This window comes from Sciurus carolinensis, chromosome 6 (assembly GCF_902686445.1).
Source record: "Sciurus carolinensis chromosome 6, mSciCar1.2, whole genome shotgun sequence".
Taxonomy (NCBI): Eukaryota; Metazoa; Chordata; class Mammalia; order Rodentia; family Sciuridae; genus Sciurus; species Sciurus carolinensis.
In genome coordinates, this window is record NC_062218.1 from 147,799,377 (window position 1) to 147,817,455 (window position 18,079).

General features: G+C 38.2%; 1 protein-coding gene across 2 annotated transcripts in view; it reads right to left on the minus strand.

Annotated features, from left to right (window-relative positions):
• Nucleotides 1-12,317, minus strand: part of Rnf145 (ring finger protein 145) — a 38,688-nt gene extending 26,371 nt beyond the window's left edge. The window contains exons 1-4 of one of the 2 annotated variants that reach the window (XM_047555411.1): nt 11,972-12,317; nt 10,684-10,847; nt 5,551-5,774; nt 1,353-1,461 (exon numbers count right to left, since the gene is read on the minus strand). In XM_047555411.1, coding sequence (XP_047411367.1) covers nt 1,353-1,461; nt 5,551-5,734 — 293 coding nt within the window. In that variant the 5' untranslated portion in view covers nt 5,735-5,774; nt 10,684-10,847; nt 11,972-12,317. The remainder of the gene's footprint in view (nt 1-1,352; nt 1,462-5,550; nt 5,775-10,683; nt 10,848-11,971) is intronic. The other variant, XM_047555410.1, reaches the window with a different exon arrangement.
• Nucleotides 12,318-18,079: the final 5,762 nt, after the last annotated feature.

An 18,079-nucleotide genomic window follows, 5' to 3' on the forward strand; every position in this document is an offset into this window, starting at 1 on the left:
ATTGTGAGGATTACAAGGAGCATGATACTACTATGGAAGCTCCAGATTTTGCGTCAGATGGCATACCCTGCACAAGGATAATGGCATAAATTAAAGAGTAAAATTACCCTCCAGGGACCAAATTGAGCAGGGAAAGTCAACCAGGTAGGAACAGAAGAAACAAATGCAGAAGACTGAGTTTCAGTTGGGTGTGGTGGCGCATGCCTGTAATCAGAGCAGCTCAGAGGCTGAGGCAGGAGGATCATGAGTTCAAAGCCAGCCTCAGCAAAAGTGTGGCACTAAGCAACTCAGTGGGACCCTGTCTCTAAATAAAATACAAAATAGGGCTGGGGATGTGGCTCAGTGGTAGAGTACCCCTGAGCTCAATCCCCAGTACCCAAAAAGAAAAGAGAAGACTGAGTTTTGGGGAAGCTTCTCGAGAACTCTGAGAGATAAGCATATAAAATATTAAGGAGGATGGCAGTCCTGCATCTACACGAGGGCCAAAAGCCAGCAAATAATTATAATTCTCTTGCTCTTTCATTTCCACTGAAGTGGTGAGAAATGAATGGTATAAAAAAACTGGAAGACAACATCAGAATATTAACAAATCTATCTCTGGGTGATATAACTTTAGGTGACTGTTACTACCTTTATGTATACAAGGTTAAATGCCACTCCTCCCTGAATTGGGAGTATTTTATTACAGTAAGTACATTTCAATCAAAGTTCATGAAACCTAAATTCCAAAAGACCTGTCTCCAGAATTAATTCTACCTTATTGCATTTGTGGTGTCACTTTTGGTTCACCTATATTTTGACAATGTTTCAAAGGTTGGAAGCTCATCTGCATTGGCTGACCTGAGTCTTAAAATTAAAGTCTAGCAGACCAAGGTAAAGAGACAATATTGTTGAAGAGGCAGAAGTTATAAGATAAAAAATTAGTTTTATCAAATAATTTCTATCACTCACTCTACATGATTGTAGTTTATACTGATTCTCACACATCAATAATGTGACTTCCTAAAATGAAAGGAAAATAAAGTTTGTAGGAGTTATGATGTTCCAAAAACCTACTGTAGGAAATTCTTCTTTTCTCAGGCAATATTAAAAAATATAAGAATATCCTTAAACATAAATTCAAGGCCTGTGTCATATTAAGCTTATTTTTAAATGGAAATAAAATTTGAACATAACCCCAGCTATTAGTTCTGAACACCAATATTTATTTAGAAAACAAATATTAAAAACATCTGTTTTGGATACTTACCAAAGTCTTAGCTTCTTACATATTTATTTTTATCAGCAATTTTACTGGCAAAACAAAACTTTAAATTCAGTCATACATTTCAAAAAAAGGGTCACACTGTTACCTGGAGATTTGATGTCCAGCATAAAGGAGCAGGGCAGTCAAAAAATATAAATAAAGCTGGACCAGATGCTGCCTGGGTAACGTGAGTAACACAACACTTAGAATATAACCTGTAGCAGAAATTAAGAGAGATATAAATAAAAAATGATTCTAATTTAATCTCCCAATTAATTACACTAGAAAAGAGCTTAAAATAAATTACTTTCCAGTTAGGTTTCAAAAATTCCTGAGGTTTTCAATTTTACTGCCAAAGTTCATTCAGCACCCTTAATATCACAATGGATTTGTTCTTGTTGAAAATACATAGCATTTGTCACTTTCTTCATAGATTTTCTGCTTTATAACCAAATTCAGCACACCAAGGGGCAACACAATTCCTGTCATCATCTAGCTTTCCTCAATATCTAATTTGTTTTACACAAATTCTCTCATCTCTCTAGTCCCAAAGAAGAAAGGGAGTCTTAATGTCTTTCTCAAAAGCTGCCTCATTCATTTGAGTCAAGATCTTATTTCTCGGATTCCAAAAGACCCTTGCTCTTCTACATCTCCTTCAAATCATTCTGCTTGATGCAGGTCCTTGGCTTTCTTTCAAGGATGTGTAGCTCTTCCCCATCTTGGAAACCAACAAATACTTCTCCTTCACAGTGATCGTTCCTTTTCCTATTATCCATTTTTCTCATTGTACTGAAAAATGTTTTAAACCAGCTATATTCAGGGTTTCCAGTTTCTAACCATCTATTTCCCCCTCTATGATCTATATATCCCCTTTATTCTCCCACTCTAAAGAAACTCTGAAGTCAGTGCTGTGTACTTGTCAAATTAATATAGTCTGCTTATTGTTGGTTCAGCATCTAAAGCAACAATCCTCAATACCCTGTTATTCTCTGGCTCTGTGACATGGATTTTCTTTTACCCTCTAACTTCTCTTCCATTTCACTTTCTTTTCACACTTTCCAAAGAACACTCAAATAACTGCTTTTCTCTCTATAAAGGATCTGAATTTCTTTTGTCACTTTGAGTATCGACATATGCAAAAACATACACTTATTTCTTATTCTAAGTGGACATCCTATATCTTGTGATGCCTGAGATATGGCCCACTTAAATGTTTCCATATTCAACAAGCACAAACTGAGTTCCATTTCCTCTCCCTTAAGGAGGTAGCTCCATCTTTTTTACTCCCTAAAATTCCATTCGCTCTTATTCAAAACCTGACTTTAGAGTGTGTACACCACTATTCACTCCACAGGATTAGCCAAAGAACCCATACAGATAACACCCTTCCAAATGAAAGAGAACTCACAGTCTAGCTGGGACTAGAGATAAGCAGAAGGACCCTGATATGCAGCACAATAAGAACCACAGTGGTGTAAACTGAGTGCCATGGGTCACAGAGGAAGAACACCAGCTCCAGACTGAGATGATCAAAGGGCAATACAACATGAAGACAACAGACCTGAAATCAAAACTGTGACATTACCTTGGCAACCAAGATGAAAACTGAACACAAATTCTGGATAAACTCAACACTTAAAGAAGTTTAAAGGGGGTGGGGGAGGAAGAATCAAAAAGGAGGAAAAAAATCTAGGGGAGGGAGGGCTGACACTCAAGGACTCAAAACAAATCTGGATCACAGGAAGGCTTAATGTTTTCTTGCATGGAGAAGAGCATCCTTATGCTATCGCTTCACTAGAACTTAAAACTGTATTAACAGTGCCATTTCAATAAAATTGCCAACAGGGCTTTTTTTTAGGGTAATAAGACTGATAAGTTTGTACAGAAATGTAAAATAAAAGCACTGAGGAAATAATAAAGGAAAATGAAGGGACTAATACTATCAGACAGTAAAATATAATCTAAATCCTCAATAAATAAGATAGTATGCTAATAGTCCACAAAAAGGCATATACACTAAAGGAAAAGGAGAAAAGTTTAGAATGAAGCAAACTAATATGTGAGAATTTAGTATATAATAATCAGTGAAGAAAAGATGTGATAAATTAAAAATAGAAATTATTTAGAAAAATTAAAATATCTATAAAAAAATGGTATATGCAGATAAATTTCAAGTGAACAGAAGATTCAGACATAAAAAGTGAAACCACAAAAATAATAAGATAAAACATAAGAGAATTCTTTAAGAACTGAAGGAGGAGGAAGTCTTTTCTAATTGATTAAATTCTAAAACTTAAAAGAAAAAAATTCAACCAGAATCTTAAGATTTGGCAAAATGGAAAGTGTCAACAAAAAAATAAATAAACAAACATACAAAACTATTTCATGATTATCTAAAAGCTGTAGTTATAGTTCCACAATACATAAGCAAAACCAACATTATTTTGTAACATCTGTTACAAAAAAGGAAAATATATAGGTTTATATTTACTTATATATACACGCATAAAAATATCTCAAGTTATACACAAAGAAATAATAATAGCTACTTGACGGGGTTCAGACTGAGAACTTAGTGGATGAGGAACAGAGATAGGAAAGAAACACTTTCTTATGTTTTGGTTTCTGAAAACAAATACATTACCTATTTTAAAAATGAAGAACTTTAACAATGTAATTAGAAATGAATTCTATAAACTGAAGCATTATATAAACACTAGATAATACTTAGATGAAGGTTACTCCAAAAAATTGTTCACGCTGAAAATATCTGTTCATATCAGAGGCTAGTAGTAAAAGTAATGCTAAGAGTTTGAGTTTACTCTACCATGACATGTAAAAAGTGTTACTTAAGATGGTTTAGTAGAGTTCCCAAAGCTATAAGCCAAAGTATGACACCTCTACCATTCGACCCATTCAATTTCTAAAATTAATGTCTGGTTCTTAGGTAGATATTTTTGTAAGAAATATTTCAATCTTTTCAGAAATTATATATGATAAGCACATTTTTAACACTACAGTGTGAATTACTTTGTTGGTTAAGCTAAAAATCTAAGTACACAATTGTTCTCCTACAACCGACTGGAATTACTTTCCATAAATTAGCTAACATACAAAGCCTTTAATAAAGGGTTCAGAATTATAGTAAAAGAACCTTCTCATTTAATTACATAAAAGTCCCTTCTCATTTCTCAGACTTTCCCAAGGTAGTACACTGACAAAAGATGAGTTTACTGAATCCCCATGTTCTGTAATCTCTTTTCTACCAACACCATACCTCTTCCCACAATGGCTTACTTGGAACTCTCAGAGAATTTACTTTTTAGTAAGGGGTTCTTAGGGCTAAGATTCAAAACTCAAAAAGTCCTTTTTATAGATAAAAATAAAACTACAGAAAAAGAACAATTTCATAAGAGGTATACTTCATGATGAATAATTCCAATAATAAAAACATTAACATCAAACCACTATAATAACACCATTCAAAATATATCCAGGGTTATGTAATAGAAATGTTAATAAAAATGTGATGCTCATTACATATAAACTAAAAAATTAACCTAAAACCTAAGTATACTGACTTATTCTTGATGAATTTTACCCTTCACGCCTGTATTTCTTGACTTTAATTTCTTTAATCTCTCCTCATTACTCTTACCACTAACCTCAAAGCATATAAATTATAACTCCAGAATTTGTTTGGTTTTACTGAGAAAGGGTCTGGCTTTGCTGTCCAGGCTGGTCTCAAGTGATCCTTCTGTTGCAGTCCTCCAAGGAGTTGGGACTACAAGGTATATACCACCATGCTCAGCTAGGAAAAATTTTTTAAGGAAGAAAATATCATATTACAGTCCCATTGCCTATATTTCGTTTAATTGAAATTAAAGCTCTTTCTTTAAATGGAATGTTTTCATTTGTCTCACGGAACAGTAAATACTGCATTTAATACAACTTTCTGAATTACTACCACAGGCCAAAATAAAGACAAATTTGAAGGCACCAAATACCTGGAAAAGTATTTTCCATTCTTTACATTTAATCATATAAAAAGCTAAAATATTTTCTTCCGATTTTGGTTTTATCTAATAAAATACATCTAACACTGCTTGCTCTTTTCTAGTCCTAGTAATTCATATGCAATGGTAAGACAAAAACTACAAACAAGATTCACAAACATTCTTTAATGAGTATACCACAGTCATCTCTATGTAACTGAACCTCATTTTACTCAAATTCAAAAAAAGAAAGACATACATCAGAATGCTTACAACAAGGTTATAAGAAAATGTGATGCAGACACTTACCTACGTAATGCATATTAAGAGCCAAATACTTATACTGAAAAAGAGGGTTGTTATTGAGGCTACTTCTTTGGATCTGCTGGAAAAAGGAGCTGACATCCCATCTGTAGAGGACATCCAACAGCATGATGCTGGGCACCCTCAGGGCCACATTTAACACTGCCTCCAGTTTCTCCTTTGCAGCCATGTTTTTTTTTTGTTTGTTTTGTTTTTTTCTTGGAGCAGAACTAAAATGAAGAAGACATAAAAATAAGTTGCCACAAATAACTTTAAGACATGCTCTTATGAATATAAAGGACTGACATACACTACACAAAAACTAAGCCAGGCTCAGTGGCACATGTCTGTAATCCTAGCTACTTGAGACTCCTGATTCAAAATAAAAAAAATAAACAGGGCTGGGCATGTAGTTTTATAGCAAAGTACCCCTGGGTTCAATTCCTAGTACCACAAAAAAATAAAAAAGAAAAAAAAAAAAAAAGAATAAAACCTAAATTCCTTAGCTGTATCTCTATTCCTAGATATGTATGAAATAAACCTGTCTTGTGTTTTCACACTGATATTTTGAGGTCTGCCTAAACTTTAAATTCTGATTAAATGTTAAGACCTCAAAAGTTTTTTGTTTTTTTGTTTTTTTAAAGTCACTAACTTCAAATCTAGGCACTTAGCAACAAAACATCCTATGGGGATACTATAACTTTTGTTCAATTAACTTGAAAAAAAATTCACACCTATGCAATTGAGATTTACGTAGCTTTTTAAAATGAGAGAAAATATTGAATATTTACTAAATGAAAAAGCTTGTCTAAGCTATTCATCTTACAGTCTATCCATTTCTTTGCTTACTTAAAATCAAAACTCAAGTACTAAATTTATAATCCAGCAAATTCATGATGAAGATACAGGGAGAAGAAAGATTATTTGCAATATTGTTTCCTTTAATCAATCACTAAAGGAAAACTCTTAGTCCAAAAGACCCATAATCTCCTTTCAAAAATGGGAAAATAATGCTTATCAAATTTTTTCTTTGATACAAGGCATGTAGGCACATGGAAGAAGCCAGGCATTGAGTCTGCAAGGTCTTCTCTGCTCAGAGGTTGATAAGTATTCAGAGAATGGAAAGAAAAGAAAAAGCAAAGGGGTGGAGAGGAAATGAAAAGCAGTTATCAGGATCTTAAAAGGACAATTCAGTATAATCCTGTTTCATGTGGTAGAACTACAAATTAATCCAAGAATTATATGAGAACAAACAAAAGTGGGTAAAGGACAATTTAAAAGTAAAGATAATTCTGGATTGTTGGCTCTGACAATATCCTTTTAAGAATTCTGCTGAGAAAGCTAAACACATTTCTAGCTTTGGCAGTAATTTCAGACATTACAGGATAAATGAAAACATTTATTTCTGAAGAAAATTATAGTGACAGATTGCTATGCTATGGTGAAATATTTGTCAGTATTTCCATCTTACCCTCCAATATTCATAACTTCCTAGCTCAGATTTTTTAAAACTCAAAAGCATCTGAACTTAGTTTTTTAAAGTTCAAGTATCGATCATTACCATAACCAAGCATTTTATCTATGTATATATGTATATATTATCAATAATTTATAATTAACATTTTTATGGATAAATACAGTAATTCTGCTTACTTTAAAAAAACAAGACCTTTAAATAATTTTCTTACACAAGAAAAAATAATGTGAGAATCAAAACCAAATAGCTGCGTCCTAAGGGGAATATAAAACACTGAAAAATTAAATCTCTAATCAACATTTACTGCAAACTATATCATTTAGAAACCTCAACTGCATTTCAGAAAGCTTGATATTACAGTGAACACTCCATGTCCAGAGTCTGCATCCATGGATTCAACTAACTTTAACTCGAAACTACTGGGGAAAGAAATTATACCTATATTGAATATGCACAGACTTTTTCTTGTCATTAGTCCCTAAACAATTATTGTGTTGTACAACTATTTACATAATACTTACATTATATTAGATACTGTAAATAATCTAGAGATGATTTGAAGTATATGGAAGGAGATACATAGTTGCATTGCCATTTATATAAGAATTTTAAGCCAGGCCTGGAATCCCAGACACTTGGGAAGTTGAGCCAGGAGGACTGCAAATTGGAGGGCAGTCTAGGCAATTCAGCAAGACCCCATCTCAAAATAAAAAATAAAAAGGGCCAGGGATATAGCTCAGTGGTAAAGTGCCCCAGGATCAATTCCCAGTACTGGGGGGGAAAAAAAAAAAAAAAAAAAAGACAAATAGACTTAAGTTTTCACAGATTTTGGTATTTGAAGGTGGTCCTAATGCCAAGCCTCTGACCATACTAAGGTACCACTGTATTTAAAAAAAAAAAAAAACCTAGGGAAAAATATATTGAAATATTCTTTGTAATATCCTTTTGAAAGTGGGTCTGGAGTAATTTTTATCTTTTTGTTTCTTTGTTGGTTTGCTAGATTTTCTAGGTTATCTTTGTTTTATCATGGGAGTAGGGTTAAAAAAGAAATTGTTGACGAAAGTATAATGCACCTAAGCCATATAAATGCCTTCAGGAAATACACAGTAAATAACTATTTACTTTGGTAGTCAAACTGATAACTCAATGCCTTCTTGGGAATTTATTTCAAAGTACATGAATAACAGATTTTTCTTACAATCAACCAGTCACATGTGAAAATTACCATGATTGAGAAAATAGCAACACTGACAGGCTTTATACTATAATGGAAAAATATTTTTCCACATTCTAAAATCCAATATAAATCACTATTTCTATTTTTGCAACAAAAAGGGGAGTCTATTACTGAGCTAATAACTTGCAGTCTGTATTTATTTCATCTGGTTTGGAGCCTTCTTGTTTTTAATGTTTTATAATTTTAAAATGTACTTACTTTCACCATTTATTGTAGCTCTGAAAGGGGTTAAGAAAAAAAACTAAACAAATAACCAATCCTGTTTTAGAAATCTGGAGTTGGGCAAGCAGGGCATGACAGAATCTCCCTAATCCTCACATGGGATCATCTTTATTTATGAAAGAAGGCTATCAGCAAAATGGTACAAGTTCCCTCTTGCCACTCCTGCCTCACAAATATAACAAAAAAAGAAAAGAAAACAAAATCTTGGGTTCCTAAAGCTGTCAGTACAAAAATATCCAAGAAGAAAGATCCCCAAATGCCACAGCCCAGTCAACACAAGATTCAAGTATCTTTAAGGACCTTGGAGATGGGTGCAATGGCACACATCTGTACTCCCAAAGATTTAGGAGACTGAGGCGGGAGGACTGCAAGTTCAGGGTAGCCTGAACTTCAGGTAGCAACTTAGCAAGTCCCTCTCAAAATAAAAAGGACTAAGAATGCAGAATAGGAGGGAAGAGGTCAGACCAGCGGTAAAGCAGCCCAGTGGTTCAATCCCACACACACACTTACATTTACAAAAAAAGACCCTGGCCAGAACAAAGTTTGTTCATTTATTAATGAATCTATTACTTGCTAAGTGGTTCCTAAGTGGTTTTTATTTTTGAGTGATATTTTAGTAAGAAAACACACATATTTTAGTAAAAAAACCCATTTTTCCAAACCTCATCATTTTGAACCTTTCAGTACAAATACTCAACAGGCAATGCCCATTACAAATAAAAACTGCACACACTAGAGTCTAGTACCACATACCAAACTGACATCTACACAAAATTCTGAAATAGTTATCTTGTTTCCTGAGACTTAAAATCACGCATGCCTACCAAATCACTATTATTATATTAACATGATATAAAAATGAAGTCTTGTTTCCTGAAGAGATTATACCTCTATAATGTTTAGTTCAAATCTAATTTATTTATTTATCATTTATCTTTTTATCAAATTTAGTGTCAAACAGGACTAATGAGCATATTCTAAAGTTGGAGGGAACTACAGAGATTCTCTTAAAACCAAAATACCAAATAATTCTAGAAAACAAACAGCAGGGCTGACAGCAAAGAAAATTTAAAGGTTTGACACAGCAAAAGGCAAATTATAAACTTTCTACACTGCTTTACTTTCCATATAAGCTCTTTAAAATTTCCTCCTTGAATTGTGAAAACTGGGAAAATACTCCAACATGATGTCACTGCAAGTAATATAAACTAAATGTGACTTAAAGATGCTTTCCACAGTAAAACAGTTCAAAACAAAACAACGAAAAGCATTTCCTTCCAGAAATCACAGAAAAGGTTCATTAAATGCTGCCCGAACACTCAAGCCCTTAACAATTTCAAGAGATTATTTTCCCAGACTTGGTAACAGCAATGGGTACTTACAAACACAGTAACGTCTTGTATAATGTGCAGTTTACCATTCAGATTGTGGGTTAGAAAACACAGGGGGCCTCTTTTCTATAATCTCCTGAGTATAGCATTTTGGTTTTTCAATATGAAGAAATTAAACAAACCATCCTAAACATTAAAAAAAAAGTAGGTTTCCAAGGCCACAGTTGGTCTCTGCTGAAAACCTATGTTAAATAAGAAACAAATGGAAAATGTGATCTTACCAAAAAAATTTAACAGTACCCACATCTCCTAAACTCCGTCTTAAAAACACAAAGCAAAAATAAGAATGACATAATACTCAATAATTTAGATAATTAGATAACTGATACTCTATGTAATTTTGGGCTGGAAGTTTCTACACTCTTTTTCCACCATCAAAAGAAAGAAAAAAAAAAAAAAAGTCATTTATCATTAACCTCCTTGCTTTGTCCCAACCAGATAAAAAAAAGAAAATTCTACCATCAACTAAAACTGATCTTAAGAAACAGATTTTTCTGACTATCCATCTGTTAGTATGGTAAGACCTGAAAATGTAAGAGCAAACCTAGAGCCTAAAATCATAAGTAAACTCAGCCCAGAACTGAGATACCAAGAGAACGCACTTCTTACATAAGCATTGGCACATGTTTTAAATATAGCTGGTCCTCCCCACTCCCACTCGTTGCTAGCTAACTTTGTATGTACCTGAATTCTATATAAACTACTAGCAATTCTGTGATTTCTTATCATCTCCCAAAACGGCAAAGAGTCCGCCCTGAAATACAAAGGCCATCTTTCAATTTAAGGATCAGACAGAAAATAAAAAGTGCTACCTCTGCCATTGGGCGCTCAGCTTGGGTCACGACTGCAGCACCGACAGCTCATCCTTTTGGGCATGATTCAAGATTCAGCAGAACTGCACACTCCGTATTTTAAAAAATAAAAAGACACACAGTCCTCTCCTTTCCTTTCAGACTAGTTTCCTGTTTACTGCAGACTGTGATGCAAAGCCATCCATTAATCTTTGATGCTTTCTCACTGCAAAGGCCCCTTCCTCTCTCCCTGCACCTCCTCCCCCCACGCCTGCTGATCTCAGATGCGCTTGAACTGTAGTAACCCCAAGCCAGCTCGCGGCAAGCAGGCAGCGCAGCAGCAGCAGCAGCAGCAACAACAACGCGGCCACAGCCGCCCCGGGGCTAGGGGATTACGTTCAGCAAAAACTCTGCCAGGAAAGAGGCCCGGGAGCTCCCCTCCTGTCTCGCCAAGGGTGCTGGCTCTGCCGCGCCACAAAACAAAAGGCCTGCGACGAAGATGCAGGCAAAGTTCATAATTCCCATACAAACTGGGGACTCATCCCACAAGGGAGGGCTTGTGTCTGGGGGTTCTCGGGTGTGCAAAGCAGAACTGGAGAGGGAGGGCCGAGGAACAGCCAGCACAAGAGGAAACCGCGGGTACGGAAAGGAAAGAAAAAGGGACTGACAGACGGGATGCAAAGCAATGGGTCCCCGCTCTTGGCAGGCCTATCTGCACCCCCCAATTCTTACGCTGCCCGGACGCGTTCAGGTTGAGTCTGGGGTTAGGTACACCACTGAAGGGCACAGGCGAGGGAAGCGTGGAGGCCAAGTGGACAAAGGTGCTAAGAGGTAAAGTTGGGAAGGGAAATTGGAGAAGAGGAGCTGGGAACGGTTAGTTCGGGAAGGGACTAGAAAAATGCCTTGGAAATGGACTGCTGGAGAGGCTAAAGAGGAGAACCCGAGCGAGGGCATCTCAGGAATGCAGCGATATCTCCAGGCGCTGGAGAGGCGAAGGGATGCGAGGGTGGGGAGGCCGCGGCCGAGGCCTCGGAGCTGGAGGAGGGAGCCCTGCCCTGGGCCCCGCGAGGGATGAAAGAGGCGGAGGGGGCCGGTCGCGGCCTGGGGAAGGCGGGAGGGGCTGAAGCACAGGAGGCAGGGGCGGGGGTGAAGAGGGGAGGTGGGCCGGGAAGGGGCTGGGGAGAGGGGGAGGAAGGTGGGCCGGAAAGGGGCGAAGGGGGCGAAGAGGAAGGAGCGGGGCGACCGGATGGGGGAGGGGAGCGGGGACGTGGGGCCGCGGAGATGCGAAGGGGTCGGGCGGCGCGGTCACCTCTGGCTGCAGCCTCCCTCCCTGCGGGACGGCGCTGCGGGCTGACGGTCTCCGCAACTCCCCGGCTCTCTTGCCTGCCCTCCTGTTCTCTCCAGGCGGCGGCGGCGGGGGCCGGGACGGCGCGGCTCACAGCGGCGGCTCTTCAGCGCCGGGCCTGGGTTGCTGCGTCTTGGGAGGCGGAGGCAGCGGCGGCGGCAGCGGCCCGGCCCGTGCGGTCACCATCGTCCGTGGCGGCAGGCGCTCACCGGCCGAGCCCCTCAGCAGCCGACGGCGGCAGCGGCGGCCATGGCCTCCTGCGCTCGCTCCTCCCGCCCCCGGCGCTCTGCGGCGGCCGGCCCGGCTCCCGCGCTCTGCGCCTGCGCGCGGTACCGCCAGCGCGGCGCCCCGCCCCCCGCGCGCCCACGCTCACTCACAATCGCGCGCGGGGTGGTTCCCGTGCCGCCTCCGGTACCCGGGCGGGAGACACCAGCTTCTCCCGACCCACACAGCCGGCTGGGGCAGCTATGGAGACGCGTACCACGGCGACACCGGTACGCGCACTGTGACTCGCGCCATTCTGACACACGTGCTCTCGCACACTGCCCAGACACCCAGAGCCGCGCGCGCTCACCCCCAAGCTCACCTGCCGGGACCACGTGGGAGAATGGGAAGGGCTGGTCCGATCCCGGTGCAATCTCAGTAACAATGATGCATGCGAGAGTTTTTTTTTTAACTCCCTGATAAGAATAGACTGTCAACTCCCTTGGGGACTTCGTCCGTGATAGCTCAGCAGTACCCAGCACCGACTGGGCACTCAGTAAACCTTTTTAAAATAAGAGCTTGAATGATGGAGATGAATGAATGAATTTGCAGTTGTTCACTGAGTATCTTTCATCTGAGCATTCTGATTCCTTGGTTTGGTTCAGAGAATTTCACTACAGTATGAAATTAAATCATGTTTTGGGATTTCTCTTGTCTGTTGGTGCAAGTCTCAAAACAGATTGGTGTACACATCCTCTCCTCAACATAGGGAAATTCATTTGTTCTGCTCAAACAATAATGAGCATTCCTACCATAAATGTCAATTCTTTTAGGTCAGGAACCTTGCCCACAATACTAACCTGAAGCCTGTTGTGTTACAGAACGCATCAAGGATATCACTAGTTACTGGGCTTTGGCAAGACTTCGGGATCTATTGCCCAACCTAACCAGGATCTTCCACAATCCCTCAACTGTTCTTGCTATTTTTTGGTTAATCCTTGGAGAGCAGGTTTCCTCTAGAAACTAGCTGTGACCTGACCTCTGAACTTTAAATGGCACCTTCCCTCAATTCTGAACACCCCATGTCTTGCCAAGTACAATTTGGCAGGCTCTACATTTGAAAAACACAATCCTAGAGGAATCAGTGAACCAGTTCAGAGTAACTTGCCTTCTATTAGCTTGACAGCTCTGTAGAAATCAAGTTTTAAATATTTCTGAGAATTGTGTTCATAACTCTCTATAACCACTTTTCATCCAGGTGCCTTAGACCACTGTAGAATAATCATTAAGCCTGTCATATCACAAGGAGGCAATTTTATGAGTCTCTTTATATAACCTAGTAAGAAATTACAGAGGCCATATGACCAAAGATCAGAATAGGAAACTGCCAGAGATAGTAAGGCCTTCTCCATTCCCTCCCTGTTTTAACAGTTTTACTACTGGCTCAGTTCAAGAAAACAGAAGGTCAGAAATAGATTACAAAGCACTCAACGTGTATATAACACTAAATTGTCATTTGATTTATTTATTTTTCTTGATTAGATTGCAGAATCTTGAAAATATTATTTTAGGATTGTTGCTGGATTTTTATTTTGTTTAAATGGAGAGGAGGCCTACCTCAGCTCTTACCTCTCCTTTTATAAAGCCCTATAACCCTCCCAGTAGGTACTCTGGACTTGTAAAAGCAGGAAACAGTCACCTGTCATTTTACCTTTGAATTTTACAGCAGTTGTTTCTAAGTGCTGAAGTTCAAAACAATGTGTAAAGAAAATTACTCTGGTAATGAAAGGGTTACTGCTATTATGTTGCTGCTAATCCAGTTTTGGGAAAGCACCACAGTGCAGAAGCAGGTAACCAAGTCAAACTGAAAAAGAAAAGACAAGGAAAAAAGAAGGAGGTCAGGGGTGTGGAGAGAGGGCTACTCAAACAGAAGAGAGCAAGCCAGAGGTAGAAGTACTTCCTGGAGAACCCCAATCAGGAAAACACAGGAGAAACTTACTGCAAATACTTGAAACAAACTTAAGGAATTTCCCAAATATCACAGCCTAGTCATAAAAGGAACTAGCCCAGGTTGCTAGGAGAAAAGAAGTTAGTATGACTGGGAAATGAAAGAGCATTCAGGATTCTCAAGGTTATCTTCCTTTTTTCATAAATGCATCCAAAACATGACCTCATGGCACAGAGTCATCATGTCTGACTCCATAAATGCATCCAGCGTTAAAAAGGAAGTCAGGCCTGGTGTGGTAGGACTTGCCTGTAATCCCAGCACTTGGGAGGCTGAGGCAAGAGGATCAGAAGTTCAAGACCAGCCTCGGCAAATTAGCAAGGCCCAAAGCAACTTAGCAAGACCCTCTCTCAAAAATTCAAAAAAAAAAAAAAAAAAATTTAAAAAAGGGCTGGGGATGTGGCTCAGTAGGACAGTGCCCTTGAGTTCAATACTCAGTACAAAAAAAAGTCAACACAAAGTTTAACTAATGTGTATTTGCTACAGTTCCAGCCAGTCCAAAAGATTAGTTCCTGAACCACTTATAGAACCAACTATTACTAATAATCAATACAGATAGTCTTTTGTTGCAAATTTGCAGGTTATTGATGGCCAGCTCAGTATGCACTGCCTTCTAGACCCAAAGACAAGATCTCCTATTACAGATTTCACATGATGAAGCCAAAATCTAAAAAAAATGTGGATAGCCAACATTGAGAATACTAGCACAAAAAAGAATTTCCTTGAATTTATTCATTCCCCACTTTCTTTGTCCCTAATATTTCTGAGCATTTTGAGGTTTTCTCCAATTCAGATAACTGGACATTCAAAAATATCCATTTCAGTAATCAACTGTCTAGAAGAGTCTAAAAGAATTCCATTCAACCTGGCTACCCTCATGGTCGGATTTTAAAAGCCAAGTTTATGAAGAAAATTATAGTTTTGTTAGACAATATAGTGTGGTAAAGGAAGATTCACTCTTTATTTTAATATATATATATATATGAAAACAGCTTAACTCACATAATATAGAATCCACCTATTCTAAAGTTTACAAATCAATTATCTTTAATATGTTCGGAGTTGTACAACCATTGCCATAGTAAATTTTTAGAACATTTCATCCTAACTTCCCCCTCAGGGGGTAATGTATCCATTAACAGTTACTATCTCTCCCTTCCTCTTAGCTCTAAGCCACCACTAATCTTTCTGTCTTCATAAATTTGCCAGTTCTGGACATTTCATACAAATGGAATCATATAGTATGTACTTATTTGTGTCCAGTTTATTTCACCTAGTGTAATATTTTTGTGATCCATCTATGTGTAGCCTCATGAATACTTAATTACTTTTGCTTGCCAAATAAAATTTTATTGTATGGATGTACCACATTGTGTTTATCCATTCATCAGATGATGGACGTTTGGGTTTTTGCACTCTGGAGTTTTAACAAATAATGCTGCTATGAACATTTGTGCATACAATTTTTGTGTGTCTTGGGCATATACTTAACAGTAGAATGCTGGGTCGTACAATAACTCTATGTTTAGCTTTTTTGTGTGTGTGTGTAGTGGTGATTGAACCCAGAGGTACTTAACCACTGAGTCACATCTCCAGTCCTTTTTGCTTTTTATTTTGAGATAGGGTCTTGCTAAGTTACTTAGAGTCTTGCTAAGTTACTGAGGCTGTTCTTGAACTTGCAATCCTCCTGTCTCAGCTTCCTGAGCAGCTGGGACTACAGGCATGTGCCACCACACCCAAATTTGTTTAACTTTTAGAGGAACTGCCAGAGAGTTTTCCAAACGGACTGCCCCATTTTACATTCCCACCAGCAATCTCTTCTCCGTAAGAGATTCACTCTTAGATTCAGATTTCGCCTATCTGTTAGCTGTGGGACCATGTGCCAAGTGAATGTAACTTACAAATGCCTCCTTTTGTCATTTGTAAAACAAGAATAATGGTAGTATCTACTTCATTTGGTTATTATGAAAAATAAATGCAACGAGATATGCTAATAGTCCTCATACAAAGTAAGCCCTCCATAAGTGCTATTAGTTCTCCTTCTGTCTTTTATATTTAGTTGACAACTTTTATTCTGTAATAAAGTCAGCGATGAAACTGTAACACCCTATTAACAATAAGAGATGCATGCGCATAGTTGGTGCTGAATAAATACTTTTCATGGATAATTGGGAAAACAATAGATCGTATATTATTTAAAATTTTTTTTAGTTGTAGGTGGACACAATACCTTTATTCTATTTATTTTTATGTGGTGCTGAGAATTGAACTCAGTGCCTTGCATATGCTAGGCAAATGATCTACCACTGAGCTACAATTACAACCTATCTTAAATTATTTTAATACCCAATAATTTTATCTCTTTCCACCTACTATTGAACTAATCCCTGAGATCCTAGGAGGAAACAGCAAAGAAATAATCAGCTTTTTTTTCCTTTTTGGGGGGACCAGGGTTGAATTTTTCAGATTTTCCTGAAAACAATTATTTCCCCCAACATTTACATACAAAAGAATGACAACTCATATATACATCCTCTAGATACCACTATTAAATTTTGCATATTTGCTATATGTGTATGTGTGTGTCTCTGTGTGTGTTACTAAGCTATTGAGAGTAGGTGTAGGTATCAACACACTCCATCCATAAGTATTCTAGTTTGCCTTTTTCTGAAAATAAGAGTTTTCTCCAAAATGATCAATTACCTAAGAAAATGAAAGGCAATTTCCTAAATCTTCTACTGTTCAGTCAAATTTTCTGAGTTCTCCTCAAAATGTCAGTTACAACTTTTTTCTCCCATTCAAAGTTTAATGAAGTTTCACTCATTGCCTCAGTCCAACTGAGCCATGCCCCTAGTCCCCAGCTTTGCTCTTAATCAATCTGAGCACTTCTGACTTTCTTGAATCTTTAATATCAGCAGGAAAAATTATGTTTGTTGTTGTTTTCAGATTTATTCCTAGCTGGTGTACCTCTACCTACCCTGCCACTTTCTTACTTTCTTTGTCTTAGTTCTGATGAAGGCTGAGATGAGTGCTTAAAAAAAAAAATTGTGTTGTTTTTCATGCATGATGGTATTCAACTTCACAGTAATATTGACTTGACAAAGACAAGTTAGCTTCCTCTCCACTGTTGTGATTCTTCTTTCCCTTTTTCTAATACTACCTTAAACCTAGGATAGTCATGTGGTCCATTGGCCATTGCCCATGGATGGATCAACCACTTGATCTTATCTCCCTTAATGATTAGCCTGAGGAAGGACTGGTGACCCATATCAGGACAACCCAGAGTGGGACTGAACACCAGGACTTTAGATGGAACTGTTGGGAGAACAAATTTTCTCTTTTCTGTTAGATCTGAAAGAGGAAGGCTATAGAGATGCTCCTCCTCTCACAATAGAGTTACCTTCTAATAAACCCTTTGTGAGTCAAAAATGTTGTAAATCAAAAGTGCATTGAATGCACTTTACCTATCAAACATTCTGTCTTAGCTACACAGCTATTCATCCTCATGATCTCATGGCTGATTGGAGCTTCGACTCACTGCAGCTGCTCAGGATCATACACATAGCACTAGCTCAAATTCAGACTTCAAAGTGCAGCTCATATGTAACACATGTTGCTTTCACACTATCATAAAAAATCATAAATCAAATCCTTGTAAACCAGGGATTGTTTTTAATCTAGAGACATAAAAAGAAACCAGATTCTGGTCACAGAGTGTGAGTGCTGATCTCGTCTTCATCTGAAGCCAGCATGCTCGCCCACCCCCCTTTAATTACATTAGCCAATAAATTACCTCTTTTTTGCTTATGCCAGTTTAAGCTGCACTTCGTTATCTGCTGTGTAGAGTCCCAAGGCATTCAATT